The 24,184-nt window shown below is 36.0% G+C and overlaps 2 protein-coding genes across 2 annotated transcripts in view; both read right to left on the reverse strand.

Moving 5' to 3' along the window:
- Positions 1 to 21,018, reverse strand: part of LOC129923500 (uncharacterized) — a 23,690-nt gene extending 2,672 nt beyond the window's left edge. The window contains exons 1-14 of the mRNA XM_056014780.1: positions 20,839 to 21,018; positions 17,131 to 17,267; positions 14,685 to 14,802; positions 14,148 to 14,225; positions 12,280 to 12,500; positions 11,271 to 11,325; positions 10,983 to 11,042; positions 10,373 to 10,435; positions 8,241 to 8,303; positions 6,763 to 6,825; positions 4,187 to 4,213; positions 2,479 to 2,508; positions 2,335 to 2,364; positions 271 to 300 (exon numbers count right to left, since the gene is read on the reverse strand). Of these exons, the coding sequence (XP_055870755.1) occupies positions 271 to 300; positions 2,335 to 2,364; positions 2,479 to 2,508; positions 4,187 to 4,213; positions 6,763 to 6,825; positions 8,241 to 8,303; positions 10,373 to 10,435; positions 10,983 to 11,042; positions 11,271 to 11,325; positions 12,280 to 12,500; positions 14,148 to 14,225; positions 14,685 to 14,802; positions 17,131 to 17,238 (946 nt within the window). The 5' untranslated portion in view covers positions 17,239 to 17,267; positions 20,839 to 21,018. The remainder of the gene's footprint in view (positions 1 to 270; positions 301 to 2,334; positions 2,365 to 2,478; positions 2,509 to 4,186; positions 4,214 to 6,762; positions 6,826 to 8,240; positions 8,304 to 10,372; positions 10,436 to 10,982; positions 11,043 to 11,270; positions 11,326 to 12,279; positions 12,501 to 14,147; positions 14,226 to 14,684; positions 14,803 to 17,130; positions 17,268 to 20,838) is intronic.
- A 1,114-nt stretch (positions 21,019 to 22,132) lies between these two features.
- LOC129923408 (serine-rich adhesin for platelets-like) lies at positions 22,133 to 23,922 on the reverse strand. The gene is made up of 3 exons (XM_056014277.1): positions 23,912 to 23,922; positions 23,413 to 23,816; positions 22,133 to 23,256 (listed from the first exon to the last, which is right to left on the reverse strand). The coding sequence occupies exons 1-3, from the start codon at positions 23,920 to 23,922 to the stop codon at positions 22,133 to 22,135; spliced, it is 1,539 nt and encodes a 512-aa protein (XP_055870252.1).
- Between the last annotated feature and the right edge of the window lie 262 nt (positions 23,923 to 24,184).

Consider the following 24,184-nt stretch of genomic DNA (forward strand, 5'->3'; position numbering starts at 1 on the left):
AAACTAAAGTCAGGTACCTACAAAAGTTGCATTGACTCAGGGGCTTCCTAAAATTCTCGAAATTGTGAATCTTATTATTTGTCGAGTATCAATTCTGGGGTTTAGCACTTTACCAATTAACCAACACGCTCTTAATAAGAAGAAAAAAGCTGATAAACTTTTACTAGGTCATGTGAATATGAAATTTACAATGGATATGAATTGTGTACAAAGTACACATGTGTTGTCTTTGTTTTATTTATTTATTAAAACAAAGGTAAATTTACTTACAATTATTAGTTACAGTACGACACAGCTTGCCTTAAAAAGAAACAATAAGAAAAACACTACAAATACTTTTAAAAAAGACAAATACCTCTTTTTATGCAACTTGTTGAGCGATTGTTTTTCTATTAAACGTCAATGAATGTTTCATTTAATAACATTTTGTACCCCGCCTCCTCCCCCTTCTTTCTCCCCGAGAACGAATCCTGGTTAAGCTAAAATGTATAGATCTAGTAGGCCTACACCTTTTAATTTTCTAATGATAAGCATTTAGATCATGATCATAGACATACATAAATATGGACTGGAAAAAGGAAATAACTTCATGTAACTTGAAAACATGTATATCTATTGTTGTCGGATTTCCGAATTCTGAAAAGTTGCATGATCTTCAGTCTTAGAGATTATCTTATATAATACAATAATAATAATAATAATATAATATAGATTAAACAAAACTACACTGCTGTATAATAAAGTACACAAAATTGCTAGTCACAAATTTTCGTTTCGTAAAACTCTTTTATCGGCCAGTCTATATTTATTGATGTCTATGATGTCTATGATCATGATTTAGATCTAGACTTAGAGGACGATACGCACAATTTATTAAATTATTGAATCAATAAAGCCTTAGACTCGAAATTATCGAATGCGACAGTCCTTTCAAAACCGATGTAGGATCTAGACCTTTGAAGACACTGTATAAAATATTATTTTTTTTATCATATGAAGCTGAAATTGACTAAATACCTGTTTTGTGTCTGTGTGTGTGTGTTTTGCATAAAACAAATTTAAATGTAGTTCTTCTATGGCCTCCTTCAGTCGCGAAGCGACTATGTATCATCTCATGGAAATGAGATGAATGCCTGGGCATTAGCTGTGGTTGGAACGATGTCGCCCACACATCAGTTCCCCCCTCTCCACGCAGCTGATGTATCCGAAGGAACGGCAGTGCCAATACAGTTTGGGATCAGCGGCGTGGCAGGTTCTGCCAGAGTGTGGCACTGGGTGCTGCAAACTGCCTTAGGGTCGCCAGCTCCTGATTTTTCCTCAGGGTTAACTCCCGAAGCCTTTCCCATGATTGGGTAAAGCTGCAAGGCAGGAGGGGCTCATAAGCCATGGCTGGCTACCCACCTAAGAGAAGGAAAACTCTGAATTCAAACCTCTGTTGCCTTGCAGCTTTACCCAAATGTAGTTATAGCTTCATTATTTCGAGTGTTAATGGTGAACATAAAAGTAATGATATAATTCTTGGGCGAGAGAGTGTTACCACGCCAGAGTGATACAAAAAGAGTGGTCCTAACAAAAGCTTATTAATTTGAATTATTAGCACTTCTTGCGCCTCATACTAATGAACAATTACTTGAGTTCAACAATTCTCGTAGATAGATTGAAACATTTGGTAATTCTTGCTATTGTGCGTAATCTACGAAGAAAACAGAATTATTATGATATAATGTATTAGGTCGCTACACGCAAGGCTCGTAAAGTAATTCTGTACGTAGTAAAGAATAAATAAAATGCAAAGACTTTTCTAATACAAACTCTTAAATTTCACTTATTATCCGTATACCTACCCAAACTTGGCCCCGAGAAATCCGTTTCGCATAGGGCTCCACAATGGTTAAGGCCGGCCCTACTATTTAGTGAAGGGTGAAAGCAGAGTAGAATACCTGTTCTCACCCCCCCTCTTTTTATTCGTCGCTAAAGCTACGTTGGGTAACTCTAGTCCGACTTGCAGAAATAAAAGAGTGATCTTTCCAAGACTTCTTGGTCACAATGGTTAAATCTGGCCCTGCTATTTAGTAACGGGTGAATACTACTTGATCTCCCCCCATCTTTTTTTTGTTTTTTGTCACTAAATTAAAGTAGGGTAATTCTAGTCCGACTTGTAGAAATAAAAGAGTGATCTTTTCTTTACTTATTGGTGTTCAAACTGTTGAGCCATGAAAAGAATTATATACAGATAGCTACAGTGGCTGTTTTATATTTAATACTGTAAGCAAATTTTTAAAAGCTAAACAGTAAGGAAATGTAAATTAATATAATAAGTTAATGTATACTTACAAGCCCTAGTACCATTCTCAACCTTGTCGACTAAAATATTGAATTTAAAAGAATAAGCATTTTATATTTAATACTGTAAGCAAATTTTTAAAAGCTAAACAGTAAGGAAATGTAAATTAATATAATAAGTGAATGTATACTTACAACCCTTTACACATTTCTTAGTTCTCTCGACTAAAATATTGAATTTAAAAGAATAAGCATTTATTTTTTAAATGCAAATTTTAAAAAGGTTAAAAATAATGAAATGTAAATTAATATAATAAGCATATATATATATATATATACACATATATATATATATATTATATATATATGTGTATATATATATTATATATATATGTGTATATATATATTATATATATATGTGTATATATATATTATATATATATGTGTATATATATATTATATATATATGTGTATATATATATTATATATATATGTGTATATATATTATATATATATGTGTATATATATTATATATATATGTGTATATATATATATATGTATATGTGTATATATATATATATGTATATATATTATATATATATATGTATATATATATTATATATATATATATATTTATATGTGTATATAAAAGGACATGTATATATTAATTTATCCATACATATTTATATATATATATATATATATATATATATATATATATTTATATCAATGTATGCCTGTATATGTATGTATGCACATATACGTACACTTCTACATGGATATATATATATATATATATATATATATATATATATATATATATATATATATGTGTGTGTATATACCGATTAAAGCCCACCTTCAACCACAATCCTACTCTTTCCGTCATCTAAAATATTGAATTTGAAAGAATAAGTCTAAATTTTAAATTGAAAAATTTTTTTTAACTATCTTAGAGCAAAGTACATCCTTAGTTACATTATCTATTTGAAGACGTAATCCCTTAAGAATCCTTGAAAAAACTTATAGAACTATAACATTTAGAATTGAAACAAATGGAAACAAATGGAAAATCTAGAACAAAAAAAACGACAACACATTATTAAATACATCAAATATAGTTGGGCTATGGATGCCAAATCTGGGGGTGTCTGAGCTAATAGCCTCATCAGCTATTAAAATATTTTGAAATAGCAAGCACAAGAAATAGACACTAAAAATCAATCTCAGCATTTGGCTTTAATCTGGAGTGACTTATGTACTAGGAGGTTAAAAAGTCCCTAGGCCCAACATCAATACATTTAGTAAGATTTAATATCAGCCTACTAAATTAACAGAAGGCTGCCTGGTCGTGAGGTTTGCGCGCTGGACTGTCGTTCGGATTTATCGATGGTCGAGGGTTCAAATCCTGCCCGCTCCCATCCCCCGTTGTCCTGCGGGAGGTTTGGACTAGGAAGTAAACTATCTTCAACTCTGAAGGAACATCCAAAACATGTAAAACATTTCACAAACATTTTTACAAGTGAACTCTGATTTCAATGCCATATATTGTCAATATATAAGTAAAACAAGATTACAATCGGATCCGCCCACTTGCAAGGAATATTCAAGACATGACTTTGTTCAATTGTACAAAGTAATGATGTTTTAAAAATGTTTTACATGTTTCAGATGTTCCTTAAAAGTTCAAGATAATTAGGTCCAAGTAGATGTCAGACAAGTGATTTTAGATAATCTCCTAGATACCCCCTCCCCCCCCCCCCACTAGTCCACAAATGAGATTGGACCAAAAAGAGCATGCTATAAGCATGAAAGTAGCGCTATATAAAAGCTATAATAATAATATGCACATATTTTTAAAAAAATCATAGAATAAAAATAATACAAGTAAAAGTTAACTTACTCGGCCAATCATTGTCATATCTAGGTTCTGAAAAATAAAAAATAGAGTGAACAGGTCATTGAGTTTTGAGTCGTTTTTTATAAAGGATTCAAATAATCAGTTCATCATTTCTTTATATCATTTCTTTATTAGAAATTTTTCAAAAATATATATATTATTATGTTTTTGACATAAAATTTTTTTTTTGAAAACAAAAATGCCAAACTTGTTTAATTAATTATTTTAATATTTGCATTTGATATGAAGGGGGCGCAGACGTCGAATAGTTAAGCGTTTGGCTTCCGAACCTGAGGTCCTGGGTTCGATTCCCGGTGAAGACTTGTATTTTGAATTTCGAGATTTTTAGTGCCACCCTACTCTAATGGGTACCTGGCTTTAGTAGGGAAAGTAAAGGCGGTTGGTCGTTGTGCTGGCTACATAACACCCGACTCGTTAACCGTTGGCCAAAGAAACAGATGACCTTAACATCATCTGCCCCATACCTCGCAAGGTCTGAAAGGGGAAACTTTCTTTACTTTTTTATTTGGCTAAAATCTTTACACTTTTAGCATCGTCACCATCAGTCTCGACGTAAGGGCGTTGTGACAGTCCACGTAAGGGCGTTGTGACAGTCCACGTAAGGGCGTTGTGACAGTCCACGTAAGGGCGTTGTGACAGTCCACGTAAGGGCGTTGTGACAGTCCACGTAAGGGCGTTGTGACAGTCCACGTAAGGGCGTTGTGACAGTCCACGTAAGGGCGTTGTGACAGTCCACGTAAGGGCGTTGTGACAGTCCACGTAAGGGCGTTGTGACAGTCCACGTAAGGGCGTTGTGACAGTTCACGTAAGGGCGTTGTGACAGTCCACGTAAGGGCGTTGTGACAGTCCACGTAAGGGCGTTGTGACAGTCCACGTAAGGGCGTTGTGACAGTCCACGTAAGGGCGTTGTGACAGTCCACGTAAGGGCGTTGTGACAGTCCACGTAAGGGCGTTGTGACAGTCCACGTAAGGGCGTTGTGACAGTCCACGTAAGGGCGTTGTGACAGTTCACGTAAGGGCGCTGTGACAGTCCACGTAAGGGCGTTGTGACAGTCCACGTAAGGGTGCTGTGACAGTCCACGTAAGGGTGCTGTGACAGTCCACGTAAGGGTGCTGTGACAGTCCACGTAAGGGCGTTGTGACAGTCCACGTAAGGGCGTTGTGACAGTCCACGTAAGGGCGTTGTGACAGTCCACGTAAGGGCGTTGTGACAGTCCACGTAAGGGCGTTGTGACAGTCCACGTAAGGGCGTTGTGACAGTCCACGTAAGGGCGTTGTGACAGTTCACGTAAGGGCGCTGTGACAGTCCACGTAAGGGCGTTGTGACAGTCCACGTAAGGGTGCTGTGACAGTCCACGTAAGGGTGCTGTGACAGTCCACGTAAGGGTGCTGTGACAGTCCACGTAAGGGCGTTGTGACAGTCCACGTAAGGGCGTTGTGACAGTCCACGTAAGGGCGTTGTGACAGTCCACGTAAGGGTGCTGTGACAGTTCACGTAAACGCGCTGTGACAGTTCACGTATCTAAATTCACCTACTTTTCCCGGCCAGCTGCTGTTCTTAGAAGGATATCAAGAGAGAATCCGTTCCATTCTTCTCTATTGTTCAGAAAGCTTTCTTTAGACGACCCTATCTTAGTGCTTCCTTCACTATACCCTTAGGCAGTTTCGGTCGTAACAATTGCGGGGCCCTATGCGAAACTATTGCGCGGGGCCTAGTCAGGGTGGGAATAATGATAATAAGTGAAAATTAAGATTTTGTAATTTGTTTTAGAAAAAAAAAATTCGATTTTGCATTTTATTCATTCTTTGCTAAGTACGAAATTGCGATCGAATTAACTTTACATTACTAACCTTGCAACCTATGGCATATTTATATGCCATTGACTATAAAAGTAAATAAGGTATTGAAACATTCGGTTTAGGTGAAAACTCGTCCGATTATTATATTTTATTACTTAAAAACTGACGATTCCCTTTTTTTTATCGCACGTAGGATTGGCGTTTTCCGTAACTGGCCATTTTATCAACTGATCATTTCATCAACTGGTCATTTCATCAACTGGTCATTTCATCAACTGGTCATTTTATTTTCTAATCCCTCAAATAATAATCGTAAAAAGTATGACATTAACAATTCTTCAATTTATTTTCATTTACATGACAAAAGCGTGGTCGAGAGGCTAAGTGCGCTTGAACTTGGCTTGGCTTGGCTACCTAGAAGGGGGCTCGAGGTTCGACACCCGACTCGGGCAGAGTTGTGTTTACTGAGCGCCTAAAGGCAGCACGGAAAACTAACTTCTAGATACCCCTTCCCCCCCCCCACAGGTCCACAAATGAGATTGGACCAAAAGCGATCTGAGCATGCTATAAGCATGAAAGTAGCGCTATATAAAAGCTATAATAATAATAATATAATGCCATTAAAAAATGTAAAAATTTTAGAAGTATAGATATAGAACTAATGAAAAAAAAAATTCTAGCGTGTTCATTGAAATCAATAAGATTAGCTAGTTCTTGTAGGTAGCCTTAACAACACTATTACACAAAAAATGACATACCCATATCCTTAAAGATGTATCGAATTTTCTGTATATATTCTTGCAGAATCGTTTTACTTTTTTCTAGAAAAGAAAAATAATTATTACAAAATAACATGAAATCAAAATAGATCTTTCAAGTAATAAAAAAATACGAGCTCTATTTTCATTTTTTTTTTTTAAATGTGTATGGATATTACATTTAAAGAACTACAGAACAGGTCACGAGAGGTCACGAGAGGTCTCTTTAGACTTTTCAAGAAACTCCAGACTAGAGGGAAAAAATGCAACTTATAATAAAATAGTGAAGGCTTTCAAATAAAAGAAAATAAAGAAGCCATTCATAGAATATTGTTGTAACTCTGCCATGCGCACCGCCATCCAGGCTAGTGCAGAGGTGCGCACTTCTAAAAAAAAACAGACTAGGAAGGATGTTTACATTAAGAGAGACGGATTTCCGCCCAAGTCGAGATCTAATGAAGATGCTGTGCTCAAGGAGGTTGTTGTTACATTGTATTTGTGATGTCCTGTCAATAAACATCAATGTCTCGTTAAGTTGCCTCCCTTAAGTTATTACAATATGTATGCTACACGCAATTTATATGAAGAAATAGTTTTTCTTGCATTCTGAGCTTTGGAAATGTCCCGTTGTGCTCTATTTCTCTTAAGTAGAAAGTCACAGGCTAAAATACTTTAAATTAAGAAGTGATGGGCCGCATCTAATCTTATAAATTACAAATGTTTCTTCAAAGAAAACATATTTATGTCCACCGGTGGTCAATTATGATTTTCTTTTCGCCGTTTGCGACTGTCCTCTACAGCGGATTTTCTTTTGGTCTCTAATATGTATCCCGCGGAGTTTGTGAGTGACCTCCAGCTGTAGAGCTTACGATTAGTCGATATAGGCAATTAGGGGGCCTACAACTACAATTTCGTGCCATGAAGTGGGCGCTGTAGTCTTAAGGCAGAACGATAGAAAAGACTGAGAGAGAAACAAAATCAAGCTTCCGTCGGCCTACAACTACAATTTCGTGCCATGAAGTGGGCGCTGTAGTCTTAAGGCAGAACGATAGAAAAGACTGAGAGAGAAACAAAATCAAGCTTCCGTCGGCCTACAACTACAATTTCGTGCCATGAAGTGGGCGCTGTAGTCTTTAAGGCAGAACGATAGAAAAGACTGAGAGAGAAACAAAATCAAGCTTCCGTCGTCCTACAACTACAATTTCGTGCCATGAAGTGGGCGCTGTAGTCTTGAGGCAGAACGACAGAAAAGACTGAGAGAGAAACAAAATCAAGCTTCCGTCGGCCTACAACTACAATTTCGTGCCATGAAGTGGGCGCTGTAGTCTTGAGGCAGAACGACAGAAAAGATTGAGAGAAAAACAAAACCATGCTTCCGTCGGCATTCTTTTATTCAGAATGTCAATAATGTGTCTATAATTGATTGAGAAATCAGGAGGAAATTTAATTTAATTTCTAGACTTTCAGGAAGACATTACCTTCTGTTGCTTGCAGCTTTTTGATTTCATCTTTACCATTTTTAATTAGCTGTTTAGAATTTTCTGCAATAACAATACTCTTTGCTTTATTTTGAATGTAGAAATGTATACAACTAAGTTACAATTAATTTCTATACTTTATGATAAAAATAACGGATAAAAAAATGTTTCTTCAATGTATAACTAAATTGTGGGGTCGCGGTGGCTAAGCGATAAAGCCTTGGCCACCAAACCAGGGGACCCGGGTTCGAATCCTGTTGAAGACTGGGATTTTTAATTAAGGGATCGCCTCTGAGCTCATCCAGCTCTAATGGGTACCTGACATTGGTTGGGGAAAAGTAAAGGCGGTTGGTCATTGTGCTGACCACATGACACCCTCGTTAACCGTAGGCTCAGAAACAGAAACTTATCATTCTGTCCTATAGAGCACAGGGTCATAAAGGGGAACTTTACTTTTTTTGTATAAATAGATTGTCATAATTTTATAATTTCAGGAAGTAACAAAAAAAAAATGTAGTTTTCCATCCGTTAGTGTATTTCTGTTTTATGATGTGGTCGAGAGGCTAAGTAGCTTGTCTTGGTTACCTATGAAGGGGGGCTCGAGGTTCGACACCCGACTCGACCAGAGTTGTGTTTACTGAGCGCCTAAAGGCAGCACGGAAAAAAAACTTCTCTCCCCCCCCCCCCAACTGGTCCACTAATGAGATTGGACCAAAGCGCTCTGAGCATGCTATCAGCATGAAAGTAGCGCTATATAAAAGCCATAATTTATTTTAAAGTAAAAGCTCCCCCTTTTCAGACCTATGAGGTGGACTAGGTTAGGGTCATACGTGTCTGTATTTGTTGTGTTCCAAATGCTATTTTCAGTTCAAAAGACAGTCAGGCTGATGAGAAACGGTCCAACATTCTTCGCTAATAGTTTACAACAGGATTGAGTGGTGCTTAGCATTAAATTGACAGAAGTATACTCTATGGACTTCAACGTTATGGGTCCTTCTCTAAACTTTTTTTTTATATTTGTTCTCTTTTAAAAATCTACCAGCGCCTCCTACCCTAACAAAACACGCACAACACTACCATATTTACATGAACTTGGGAGTAAAAATGTTTCAGCAAAGCTGGAAACCTTTTAGAAGTGTTATGGAGTGTGTGTGTGTGTGTGTTTCTATGGTGACGCTGGGAATATATTAGCTAAGCAGTGTGAATGATAGAAAATAGGTAGCATTGTTATCAGCGATCTTAGAAAGGACAGACGACTCCAGAGCCTGAGATTGAAAAGACATGTTTTTATAGAGATTTAGCATCTGTTGAAACTATCAAGTTATATTATTACTAATGTCTACTACGTTAGTTTCATCTCAAGTTGAGTTTTTTTTTATTATACTTTAATAAAATAAAATAAAATATTGTTAACAAAAGAAATTACTCAAATCCTTTCAAGTTTTACAAGTTAAAATATAATACGCCTAGAGTGGTTTAGTTGTCTACCAGCAGTTTGGTGCTACAAGTCAACGACTGTCAATAAGAAGAAGACAACAGACCCCCCCCCCCCTTATCATAATTAAGTCCTGTTGTCTGTCAATCAAGACTAGAACTGAACGGTACGAGTTCGTTCCTTAAATTCAGTCAGGCTGTATCAGCGCTACTCACTGACTTGGGAACTTGTGTAGTTCCTTGTTTGGGAAACGAACCCTTAAATCATAACAAATTTCTAATAAGGATCAATAAGACAGTCTTAGTCTTAGTCTTAGTCATCTGAGCTAGAGTTAAATGTAGAAGAATAAAATGTTTAGTCTAGAGTGGCCTTTTAAATTAAACCATGACCGTCAGCCCGACTACGGATTAAGCTATTTAGTCTAATAAGATTAGTCATTTCAGTAGACTAATAGTATTGTTATGACTCTACATTGCGCACTGTCATTTGGCGCGACATTGTGTACCAGAGGACACGACAGAGAACAGAGGAAGGAAGATGGCCGATGTTTAGCGATGTAAACAAGAAGGCCTGAGATGTGATTCTAAGTTTGGCTCTAGATGTAGTTTATAATTGATTATTAAACGTTCTGTTTTCTATCACTTTCGTTGAGGTTAATTGCTAAGTTATAGCAGTATGAAAGAAAAACACTACCTACCAAGTTCTTCTGTTAAACTCTTCTCTTTGGCCTTCAGACTTTCAACATGTCCAAAACTTATTTCTGGAACAAACATTGGTCCTTACTACCAAGTAAATAAATATATTTTTTTAATGCTAGTAATTTTTGTTTAAAAAATGTTCAAGAAGTTCCTTCAGAATTGAAGAGAATTTTTCTTCCTAGTCCAAACCAAATGACGGGGTGGGGGGGATTACAGTGGGCAGGATATGAACCCTCGGCAGGGGAAACAGCCGAACGACAGTCCAGCGCGCATACTGCACAAACAGGCAGCCATCAGTTGGGAGACGTCTACTCATAGCATTTAAATCCACAACTAACTCTGGTCACTATTTTTTCTTTTTTCACGGAACGCTTTCCTTTGACAAACATGAATTTATCTATTATTATTTACAATAATTTTGATTTTTTAAATATCAATGTCGTCATCTATTATATCAACTTTAGTGACCACTAGACAATGAATGGGAGACACATTGATAAAGTAATGCCATTATTATTTTGCTTGAAGCTAATATAGGATTTATAAAACCATCAATCAAGGGCAAAAATAGTTAATATATGTTTCTCTTTCTTGATTTTAAATACTCACCTAGCTCTTTTTTCAAATTCTGTTGTTCTATTTTTAGTAAATCATCGTTATACTGTTTTACTGTGGGTAATAAAATGATATTATTATAAGAGACATACTCTAGTTATTACTGATTTCAGAAAAAAAAATATTCAAGAAGTCATTGTAAAAAAAAAAGTTTGTATATTTTACTATATAATTTTTATAATAGATATCAAATAAAATATATATAATATAAGAAAGCTGCTTATTATGTATTTTGTTTACTATTGTATAAATGTGACAGCTTGAGAACCATTTATAACTGACCTAAAAGATTGATCTGTTCAATTCGTTTCTCTACGTCGTCTGAGAACTCTTCAATCTAGAAATCAATAGCACACGGTGTTTATTTATCAGCTGTGACATATGTACCAAGCAATAAAGTCATAAGTAGAGACATATTTTACTTTGACAAAAGTTCCTAACAATAAAGTCTTAAGTAAAGACAGATATCTTACTTTGACATAAGTTCCTAGCAGTAAAGTCTTAAGTAAAGTCAGATATCTTACTTTGATATAAGTTCCTAGCAGTAAAGTCTTAAGTAAAGACAGATATCTTACTTTGACATAAGTTCCTAGCAGTAAAGTCTTAAGTAAAGACAGATATCTTACTTTGTCATAAGTTCCTAGCAGTAAAGTCTTAAGTAAAGACATATATCTTACTTTGACATAAGTTCCTAGCAGTAAAGTCTTAAGTAAAGACAGATATCTTACTTTGACATAAGTTCCTAGCAGTAAAGTCTTAAGTAAAGACAGATATCTTACTTTGACATAAGTTCCTAGCAGTAAAGTCTTAAGTAAAGACAGATATCTTACTTTGACAAAAGTTCCTAGCAATAAAGTCTTAAGTAAAGACAGATATCTTACTTTGACATAAGTTCCTAGCAGTAAAGTCTTAAGTAAAGACAGATATCTTACTTTGACAAAAGTTCCTAGCAATAAAGTCTTAAGTAAAGACAGATATCTTACTTTGACAAAAGTTCCTAGCAATAAAGTCTTAAGTAAAGACAGATATCTTACTTTGACATAAGTTCCTAGCAATAAAGTCTTAAGTTAAGACAGATATCTTACTTTGACATAAGTTCCTAGCAGTAAAGTCTTAAGTAAAGACAGATATCTTACTTTAACAAAAGTTCCTAGCAGTAAAGTCTTAAGTAAAGACAGATATCTTACTTTGACAAAAGTTCCTAGCAGTAAAGTCTTAAGTAAAGACAGATATCTTACTTTGACAAAAGTTCCTAGCAGTAAAGTCTTAAGTAAAGACAGATATATCTTACCTTTTTATCTTGACTTTGAATACTCTTGTGTGTTTCTTGAGTCAGTGTCTCAAATTTAGATTGTAGTGTGAACATAAATTCCCTGGCCAGATACATCTCCGTATGTGATTGCGTGCTTATTTCTTGACTTTCTTTAGTCGTTTTTTTATTGTTTTTGTCGGACTTTTTGGTTTTCTGAATGTTTATAGTTTCCTCTTCCAGTATTTTGTAGTTTTTCTCATCTGTAAAATGAATATCAACAAGAGATTGTAAAAACAGCAGACTTTGACAAGTCTTAGACTGCTTTATTGATCCTTAATTAAAATGTGTTGTAATTACAAGTTCAAGGACTCCTTTCTAAAACAAACAACAACATTCAACATATAGTTAAAGTCATCCAGTTACTACAATCAGACGTGTTGGTTCTTTTCACGTTCTTAAGTCAAAGAAGAGCTCTGATACAGTCTCTCCTAGAGAGAAAGAACACGTTTTTGTACCGTTCAGAAGTCACCTATATCTTATCTTATCTTATCTTATATAATACAGACGTTACTTCAAAAAAGAAGATGATTACGTCCTACGCGTCATGCATTTAGTCATGCATATTAACCAATGACTTAAATTCTGCCCAGTCACTGGTTTTCCTGGCTAGCTCAGGCAACCCATTCCATGCTCTAATAGCACTAGGGAAGAAAGAGTATTTGTACAAATTTGTCCTAGCATATGGGACGAGGAATGTGCCTTTATCTTTGTGTCTTTCAGAGTATTTTATTGGATTTTGTTTTTGTATTTGAAGATTATGGTTCTGTGTTTTATGTATAATTGCTACTTTACTTTTGAGTCTTCTGTCCTGAAGGCTTTCTAAAGTTAGAGATTTTACTAAAGGTGTTACTCTAGTTAAGTGTGTATATTCGTTTGTTATGAATCTCACTGCTTATTTTGTGTCTGTTCCAGTTTCTTAATGTTATCTTGAGTTGAGGGGTCCCAAACGGAGGATGCATATTCTATTATTGGCCAAACCAAGGTTTACCACCATTTGCTAGACGACTTGACTTGAGAGGGTTCGCAGTTGCCTTCTAACAGTTTCCGACTTTGCTGAGACATTTTTGTTCAACAAACTCATTTAAATATGGCAGGGTTGTGCCTGGGATTTTTAATGCTTTCTTTTAATGCGGTTGTCCTAACGGCGAAACAATTTAGATGACACGCTTCCTGACCAACAAGTCATTCCATATATTAGCGACTTTTCATCAACGTTAAGTAGAAAATTGTAATGGAGACTTTTGTTTACGGCAATACAGAGCTAACTCTTTCTCTCCTACCTGACGATACCAACGTTGATTCCAACAGAATGCAATAAACAATTACGGAGAGAAAGAGTTAAAGCTACGTGATGCTTAAGGAGCTCTTCAACAAAAAAAACAAAAAAAAAATCCAGGACATTCAACTGAGATTAAAAACTGCAGAAATTAAAAAAAACAACAATGAGCTACCAAATAGTTTTAAAAATTAAAAAAGTGCGAAAAAAAAGTAATAAATACCATTTGTTTATCATCACTTGATACTTCAAAAAGTTAGATATGTATAGTTTTTCTTCCATAGAGGATCATTTGTTGTATAAAAAATTACATTTTGATTTATATTGTTAATTCTAATAAGGAAATTAATCTTACAAGAGGTCGATGTCCCTAAAATAAGAAAGCTATGTGATAGTATAGCTTACAAAATATGTAACAATTTGTATTATGCATTCATATAAATGTTTTTTTTTTTTTGTAGTTGTGCAATCATTAGAAAGTTTTATACAAATCTTTAAAGAAGAATATATGAAACATGACTAGCATGACATAATAGTTGTTAAACAGTATATAACAGAGCATCAATTTTACCTTTATATCCAGAGCTATCAGCTGAGATAGACTCTTTGTCAGAAACTTCCTTAATCCCCTCTTTTGTCAGTTCAGGATCTGAAAGTTGATTTTTGATTTTTAAACCAATTCGTTATAAACGACTATCAAAGTTTTAAGGAATTTGAAAACTATATATATATATTATTTATATCTTTCGTATTTAAGCTATTTTTATAGGTGAAAAAAAAGAAATTTGTAATCGTTGTAGCTTTTTATATCCCGCACAGCTGGAATTATAAAATTATAAAAATATTTTTTTTAAACTGTAATGATTAATATCTCTTTTTCTATGCACAATCCAATCCGATTACAGGTAAGTCCGACCAGCCCTGAAGTACCAAAACCAATCATGCGTTACAATCGAATCCGGCTAATCAGTCCATACTGTTATTAGAAATAAATGTATTTTTCACTATTATGGTCCAATTCACTAAATAAAACTGTAATGCAATTCATAATCATTTTAAAGAATAGATGTGATGAAAATTATAATAATTTGACAGCCTCTTAACTTACAGACTAAAGTAGCACATTGCTGAATATATTTTGATGTTTTATCGGTTAAATACTGTCGTAGTTCTAGATATGTGATCGGTTCTGTTCTTTCAATCCATGATGTACATCGTTTAGTGACCTGAAATACATTTAGAGGCATCTGGATAATATCATTTCATATTAATAAACACAGAAAAAAAATGTTCTCAACACTGAATCGGGCTCATGCTAATTTTTAAGATATGAAAAAAAAAAAGGTAAACATGTATGAAATGAAATATTTGAACATGTGTAAATAAAGTTTTGTGGTCGAGAGGCCAAGTGCGCTTGAACTTGGCTTGGCTTGGCTACCTAGAAGGGGGCTCGAGGTTCGACACCCGACTCGGGCAGAGTTGTGTTTACTGAGCACCTAAAGGCAGCACGGAAAACCAACTCCTAGATACCCCCTCACCGGTCCACAAATGCTATAAGCATGAAAGTAGCGCTATATAAAAGCTATAATAATAATATTGCTCTAGATTTTACAAAGGTCTCAATTCATAAATTCATATTATTAACTACATAGAAAAAAAATTGATTGAAGTACTTGAAGATAGAAAACAAGCAATAGAAAAAAAGAAAACTTTTTAAAAACAAAAGTTTATCTCATGGAAAGAACCGCTATTTACTGAAATTTATCTAAAAATGGCATTTTATAGCTCTCTATTTGCTATATAAAACACAATTAATTAATTAGTACAAGATGTGCCCATGTCAGACTTGGTAAGTCAGAGCTTGAAGGATTGGACAAAATCACATACCTTGGCGGCATTATAACAAATGATGGGGAATAATGGGGATGCCTACCATGATGTAAAGTGCAGAATAGGAAAATAAAGGGAGCATTTTCCAAAGGCTGAAGCCTATTTGGACTAACCAGGCCATTGGTCTCGAGACAAAAATACACCTTCTCAACACAATCGTCATCCCAACTGCAACAGATGCATGTGAGACATGGAATTCGTCTGCCAAAATTGAGAAAAGACTAAATGTGGCTCAACAAAGATGGCTACGATGGATTTTAGAAGACAGTTACACAGATTGGGTCCCAAACAAGTAAATACTATGCCGAACTGGGAATCGACCACTTAGTGAGGTTGTGACAGAACGTCGTATGAGGTTTGCTGGACATGTTCTCCGACAAAATGAATTACGCATACCAAGAGTTGCGATGACATGGAGGTCAGCTCAATGCGAGGAAAGAGGAAACAGGGACGTCCTCGTATTACTTGGCACCACACTTCCATGGAGGACATTAGAGCAGAACACACTGGATAAGAAGAGGCTTCAAACATTGCCAGTGACAGATTTTTGTTGAGGCAGTTTGCCGCCCAATTCGCCGTATGCTTACGGATGATGTGAGACTAACTAATTAATTAACTAATTATGTTATTTTTTGGATTGATTCGGGTATTGTCGACTATGAATAACTTGATCCGAGAATGGAAAATGGGAGGAAAAAAAGTCAAAACATTCTAAGGGAATTAAATCCATATATACATCCAAATTTCTTATTTAATACGATTTATTCCCCTTATTTCGATATTAAGAAGAATAATTAATCACCAATAATTAATTAACTCTAATGGGTTAATTTTTTTTTTATTGATTCACGTCTTGTCAGGTACAATAAATAATTGTGCAAAGTTTCGATTTGATTCGAGAATGGGAAATGGGAGAAAACATGTTCAGATCTTTTACCAGAAAGACACACCGACAGAGTGAGTAGATATAAGCTTTTGAAAAAAAAAGAAATACAATTAAAATGAAAAAACAAATACAACATTCTTTTGAATGTATGTAAAGGTTAAATGTAAATAAAGTGATTTAAGTTTAAAGATTTTACTAATATCTTCATTACATTTTTTTCATCTTTATGTATGGCCCTTGTGTGGATCCGTTAAATCTAAAGGCGGCTTAAATTGTAATGTTGTAATGGAGAGACAACTCTTGTGAAGATGCCAGCAGAGTTAATGTTTCCAAACTGACTTGATGATTTCAATATCAAACAAAATAATTAATTACGAATACTTAACTGACTAATTGGTCAATTTTTTTATTTGATTCATATTTTTTTTCTGGGTATAATAAATGTTTAAATTTTCAAAGTGATCTGATAATACATTTCGGAAAATAGTGTTAATAATTATTTAAGGGAGCTATACAATTTGGCTGAATTAGCCATATCTGTGAAAACTGAAGGACTTATCTCTCATGCTGGTGTCACATAAAATAATTAATTACCAGTTATTAATTGAATTTTTTTTTTATTAATACATATCTTGTCTATATATGTGATTGAATATTCGTGCAAAGTTTCAATTTGATTTTAGAGAGACAGACAGTCAAACAGACAAACTGAATTAATACAAGCTTCATAAAAAAACAAGATTCTAATGATAGTAGTATATAAAAAAAAGTCACTTACTTGGTTAATGTCATCCAGTAAAACTTGTAACTTCTCTTTTAGGTTTTCAAGAATTTCTTGTTTATAGACTATATCAGCTAGTTCTCTAAATGACCTTGACACACTCATTTTGAGATGATAAAAAAGCTCAACTTTCTCTTAACAATAGAATAGAAATAAAAACTTTTGTATATGCATAGTACACTTAATTTGACGGCTCAGTGGCTGAGAGGTAAAGCACTTTGCTTTTGCTTCCCGTGTTCGAATCCTGGTGAAGACTGGGATTTTCAATTTCAGGTTCTTTGGGCGCCTCTGAGTCCACCCAGCTCTAATGAGCACTTAGCATTAGATATAGTTGGGGAAAAGTAAAGGCGGCTGGTCGTTGTGCTGGCCACATGACACCCTCGTTAACCGGAGGCCACAGAAACAGATGTGCCTTTTCATTATCTGCCCTGTAGATCACAATTTCTGAAAGGGGAACTTTTGTTAACCCTTAAAGTGCTGAGCTGTTTTACAATGAAGACATACAAAAGGAACCTACTATGTTTATGTTTAGAGGCTAAGCTACCTCACGCATCTTAAGGGTTAACATCGACATTGTTCCAATCATAGCTAATGCCCAGGAATTCCGCTCATTTCGTTGAGATGATTCATAGTCGCTTTGGGACTGAAGGCGGCCATATGTAATTTTTTGTTTCCAGAAACATTTCTTTAAATGATTGACTAAATTTCACTTAGACTATTATGAGGTCAATAGAAAATAGAATTATAGAAAAGAAGAAATTATTTGTAACAAAATCTTACACAAAATCTCTCTCTCTCTCTCTCTCCCTCTCTCTCTCTCTCTCCCTCTCTCTCTCCCTCTCTGTCTCTCCCTCTCTCTCCCTCTCTATCTCTCCCTCTCTCTCCCTCTGTCTCTCCCTCTGTCTCTCCCTCTCTCTCTCTCCCTCTCTCTCCCTCCCTCTCTCTCCCTCTCTATCTCTCACTCTCTCTCTCCCCACTTTGTGAGCACTGTGACTCTCCCCTGACCGTGGAACATATCCTCATTGATTGCCCCAGATGCCAGGATGTCAGGGAGAAATTGTTTAAAACACACACCTTGAAAACACTATTTGATAATGTCGACCCTTGAAAGGTACTGGGCTTTGTCCGGGAGGTGGGGTTGTCAACGAAGATCTGACTTATGAATTGTCAACATATAATATTTACATTAGATTTTTGCCAAATTATTAAATTTTTACTACCTTTACTATTTTAACTGTGAATAGACCTTGATTTTAATGATTTAACTTTTTAGAATTTAGCCCTTGTTATGTAAAGGGAGAGTGATCCTTAAAAGATTACGGGCACGACATGGCCTAAATTGTGCCGATGTGCCTAAACTCAAAACTCAAACTCAAAACTCAAACTCTCTCCCTCTCTCTCTCTCTCTCTCCCTCTCTCTCCCCCTCTCTCTCTCTCTCTCCCTCTCTCTCCCACTCTCTCTCTCCCTCTCTCTCTCTCCCTCTCCCTCTCCCTCTCTCTCTCCCTCCCTCTCACTCTTATTTTCTCTATCTCCCACTCCCTTTCTTTGTCTCTGTAGTGAGAGCTCGTCAAAACATACATGCACCCAGTGCATAGATTAAACAGTTTTCACACGGTCTGCCTCTGCAACGCGTTATGCGTATCTCCTGGAGGAATCGTATCACTAATATGGACGTATTGAACTTAGCCTATACATACAGTATCTGTGCTTTATGACACTGAGGAGGCTACGTTGGCTCGGGACATGTCTCAGGCATGCAAGATTAGAAGAATCCCTAAAGACTGAAGTTACGTAGAGGTCAGACCCAAGGGATGCCCAAGACAAACCAACAGAAATGTCTGCTAGCGAGATATGATAACGACAAGTATCAATGAAAGTATAAGGGTGGAAGAAATTCAATATTGGACAACATGGAGACAGACTGTGCGTGCTGGTACGAACCTCGCCGAGAGCAAAATGAATGAAGACTGAGAAAGAAAACCGCCCTAATTAAAGTGCCTTCACATGCACGAGCTGTGTCAACTTTGCTGCTAAAAAATGCGGCTTGTTCAGTTACACCAGATAATGATCGGACGTAATAAATAAAGAGTATGAAAGAAAACTATACCACAGAAAACTAAACCCCGAAAAACTAGACCACAGAAAACTAAACCCCGAAAAACTAGACCCCAGAAAACTAAACCCCGAAAAACTAGAACACAGAAAACTAAACCTTGAAAAACTAGACCCCAGAAAACTAAACCCCGAAAAACTAGACCACAGAAAACTAAACCCCAGAAAACTAAACCCCAGAAAACTAGACCCCAGAAAACTAGACCACAGAAAACTAGACCACAGAAAACTAAACCTCAGAAAACTAGACCCCAGAAAACAAGACCAAAGAAAACTAGACCACAGAAAACTAGACCCCATAAAACTAGACCAAAGAAAACTAGACCACAGAAAACTAGACCATAGAAAACTACACCACAGAAAACTAGACCACAGAAAACTAGACCATAGAAAACTACACCACAGAAAACTAGACCACAGTAACTATAAGACATAAGACTACACCCCAGAAATTATAAGACTGCACTACATAAATTATAAGACATAGGACTACAGCACAGAAATTATAAGACTAGAAGCTACACCATAGAAATTATAAGACATAAGACTACACCACAGAAACTATAAGACATAAGACTACACCACAGAAATTATAAGACATAAGACTACACCACAGAAACTATAAGACATAAGACTACACCACAGAAACTATAAGACATAAGACTACACCACAGAAATTATAAGACATAAGACTACACCACAGAAACTATAAGACATAAGACTACACCACAGAAATTATAAGACATAAGACTACACCATAGACACTATAACACAAGACTACTACACAGACACTATACGACAGAAAACTACACAACAAGATACTGAGCGAAAGAACAGGTTCAGCCTTAGGTAATTGGAGACCCTAGGCAAAATGAATTAGTTGGCCCTAAATGAAATAGAAAAAAAAGAAAAATAGAAAAGAGTAAAAATAATTTATCGGCATCAATATCTAAACCAGCAAATAAATAAATTCATATAGCTGCCTGGTCGTGCGGTTTGCACGTTGGACTGTCATTCAGATGTATCGATGGTCCCGGGTTCAAACCCTGCCCGCTCCCATCCCCCGTCGTCCTAAGGGAGGTTTGGACTAGGAAGTAATTATCTTCAACTCTGAAGGAACATCCGAAACATGTAAAACAAACATTTTTACAAACAAATCCAGTAGCGTTCCAAAAGGCACCTTGAATTAAAGTAGAGACTAGAAGCTACGCCATTAGACGAGTCATAGATTTCTGCTATGTTTGAGATTTGTTCCATTTTTTTAATTATTTTTTTTTAATTCATGCTTCAGGCCCCCGCTAATTGGAGGCCCTAGGCGGCAGTCTTGTTTGTTTAAGCATAAGGCCGGCCATGAACAGAAACTACACAACAGAAAAATTCTCCACAATTGAACTGGTTCAGCTTCGCCACTCATGTGTATGTGTATGTGTATATGTTACGTTCATGCAAGTTAAGACACAACTACGTCACTACACCACTGGACAATTGTTTATCAAAAATAGTTTTCTGCATATAGCGTTTTATAATTGACTTGAGGATATCTCCCTCAACTGTTTTTGCAATTATCGAAATAGTTTCAAAATATAACTTACCGGCTAAAAATAGTGTATCTTCATAAACTTTGAAAAATAACAAACGCAGTCTACATTTTACCCTAAGTAGTGTTTCTAGCTTTCTACCTATGTTTTACAGCACGAGATTCAATGTTGTTCATGTTTTATCTTTTACTACACAGCCTAATAATCTGCCATTCAGATAACGAAACAAAACACAAGCGTTATCGAAGCTCTGATACACATTTCACGAAGACACATTGTAAGAGACACTAATAGCTGTTCTCTTTCAAGCCACTAGATTTTAATGTTGTTTAACTTATATTATATAAATTATTATTTTGGGTAATGATTGTTTGAAAATTAAACAATTTTTATGTGTGACAGGAAACAACGTCTTTGTGGACAGGAAACAAGTTATTTGTGACAGACAACTTCTTTGTGACAGGCAACGACTTCTTTGTGACAGGCAACGACTTCTTTGTGACAGGCAACGACTTCTTTGTGACAGGCAACGACTTCTTTGTGACAGGAAACAACTTCTTTGTGACAGGCAACGACTTCTTTGTGACAGGAAACAACTTCTTTGTGACAGGCAACGACTTCTTTGTGACAGGCAACGACTTCTTTGTGACAGGCAACGACTTCTTTGTGACAGGAAACAACTTCTTTGTGACAGGAAACAACTTCTCTGTGACAGGCAACGACTTCTTTGTGACAGGCAACGACTTCTTTGTGACAGGAAACAACTTCTTTGTGACAGGGAACAACTTCTTTGTGACAGGGAACAACATCTTTGTGACAGGCAACAACTTCTTTGTGTTAGACAACAGCGTCTTTGTGACAGGCAAAAACTTCTTTGTGACAGGCAACAACTTCTTTGTGTTTGACAACTGCTTCTTTGTGACAGGTAACAACCTCTTTGTGACAGGCAACAACTTCTTTGTGACAGGCAACAACTTCTTTGTTACAGGCAACAACTTCTGATTCTAAGTAAGGCACGCCTTATAATATTCTCAAGTTAATAAGATCAACAATTCAACGTGTTGTATATTTGTTCAGCTATTGTTGTTTTAGTCTGTCATCAGAAAGTTGTTTTAAGTTATAAGCGTGTCAGACATGGAATGTTATAGATGTACTAGTCCTTACAACGCTTACAAGAATATAGCAAACATATACTTTTGATAAATGTCATCCGATAGATGTAATCATACGAGAAACAAGCAGTGAGATTAATAGGAATCAGAAATGGTCTTATGCTCACGATACAGAGTTAGTGACATTATTTGGTGCAAAAGAAGTCGTGTGCATTGACCTAGTGAGGCAATAGAGCTTACAAGTTTAGAGATAATCTAGTAGACATATAGCCATAGAGTTCTGCTACGTTGATTTTGAGGCTAGTAGATGTAGAGATATTGAGTTCTGTTACACTGAGAGTGAGGCTAGTAGATGTAGAGATATTGAGTTCTGTTACACTGAGAGTGAGGCTAGTAGATGTAGAGATATAGAGTTCTGTTACACTGAGAGTGAGGCTAGTAGATGTAGAGATATTGAGTTCTGTTACACTGAGAGTGAGGCTAGTAGATGTAGAGATATTGAGTTCTGTTACACTGAGAGTGAGGCTAGTAGATGTAGAGATATTGAGTTCTGTTACACTGAGAGTGAGGCTAGTAGATGTAGAGATATTGAGTTCTGTTACACTGAGAGTGAGGCTAGTAGATGTAGAGATATAGAGTTCTGCTACGTTGAGAGTGAGGCTAGTAGATGTAGAGATATAGAGTTCTGTTACGTTGAGAGTGAGGCTAGTAGATGTAGAGATATTGAGTTCTGTTACGTTGAGAGTGAGGTTAGTAGATGTAGAGATATTGAGTTCTGTTACGTTGAGAGTGAGGTTAGTAGATGTAGAGATATTGAATTCTGCTACGTTGAGAGTGAGGCTAGTAGATGTAGAGATATTGAGTTCTGCTACGTTGAGAGTGAGGCTAGTAGATGTAGAGATATTGAGTTCTGTTACACTGAGAGTGAGGCTAGTAGATGTAGAGATATTGAGTTCTGTTACGTTGAGAGTGAGGCTAGTAGATGTAGAGATATTGAGTTCTGTTACACTGAGAGTGAGGCTAGTAGATGTAGAGATATTGAGTTCTGTTACACTGAGAGTGAGGCTAGTAGATGTAGAGATATTGAGTTCTGTTACACTGAGAGTGAGGCTAGTAGATGTAGAGATATTGAGTTCTGTTACACTGAGAGTGAGGCTAGTAGATGTAGAGATATTGAGTTCTGTTACACTGAGAGTGAGGCTAGTAGATGTAGAGATATTGAGTTCTGTTACGTTGAGAGTGAGGTTAGTAGATGTAGAGATATTGAGTTCTGTTACGTTGAGAGTGAGGCTAGTAGATGTAGAGATATTGAGTTCTGTTACACTGAGAGTGAGGTTAGTAGATGTAGAGATATTGAGTTCTGTTACGTTGAGAGTGAGGTTAGTAGATGTAGAGATATTGAGTTATGCTACGTTGAGAGTGAGGCTTGTAGATGTAGAGATATTGAGTTCTGTTACGTTGAGAGTGAGGCTAGTAGATGTAGAGATATTGAGTTCTGTTACGTTGAGAGTGAGACTAGTAGATGTAGAGATATTGAGTTCTGCTACGTTGAGAGTGAGGCTAGTAGATGTAGAGATATTGAGTTCTGTTACGTTGAGAGTGAGGCTAGTAGATGTAGAGATATTGAGTTCTGTTACGTTGAGAGTGAGGCTAGTAGATGTAGAGATATTGAGTTCTGCTATGTTGAGAGTGAGGCTAGTAGATGTAGAGATATTGAGTTCTGCTACGTTGAGAGTGAGACTAGTAGATGTAGAGATATTGAGTTCTGTTACACTGAGAGTGAGGCTAGTAGATGTAGAGATATTGAGTTCTGCTACGTTGAGAGTGAGACTAGTAGATGTAGAGATATTGAGTTCTGCTACGTTGAGAGTGAGACTAGTAGATGTAGAGATATTGAGTTCTGCTACGTTGAGAGTGAGACTAGTAGATGTAGAGATATTGAGTTCTTATGTTTAACTTATTTTTATGTTTAAGATGTATTTGTTCAACGAATAAATCTTAGTATGTGTGACTACATGCCGGACATTTTTTTTATATGAATGTGATCTCGGAATGCTTATATTTGACTTTTGTACAAAGGCTTATATCAACTCAATGTGTTTGTCTGGTAACAAAAAATGGTGCATTTTATTTCTCTCACACCCAATGTCGGAGCAAGCTTAAATTTCGGACAATTATTTCTTTTTCCTGACGACACAATAATCAGTAAAAAAAAACAATTAGTTAATTTATTAATGTTAATTAATTATTTCTTTTGGTATCTCGAACAAGAGAGAGAATTGTACGTG

The sequence above is a fragment of the Biomphalaria glabrata genome, chromosome 16, assembly GCF_947242115.1.
Source record: "Biomphalaria glabrata chromosome 16, xgBioGlab47.1, whole genome shotgun sequence".
Taxonomy (NCBI): domain Eukaryota; kingdom Metazoa; phylum Mollusca; class Gastropoda; family Planorbidae; genus Biomphalaria; species Biomphalaria glabrata.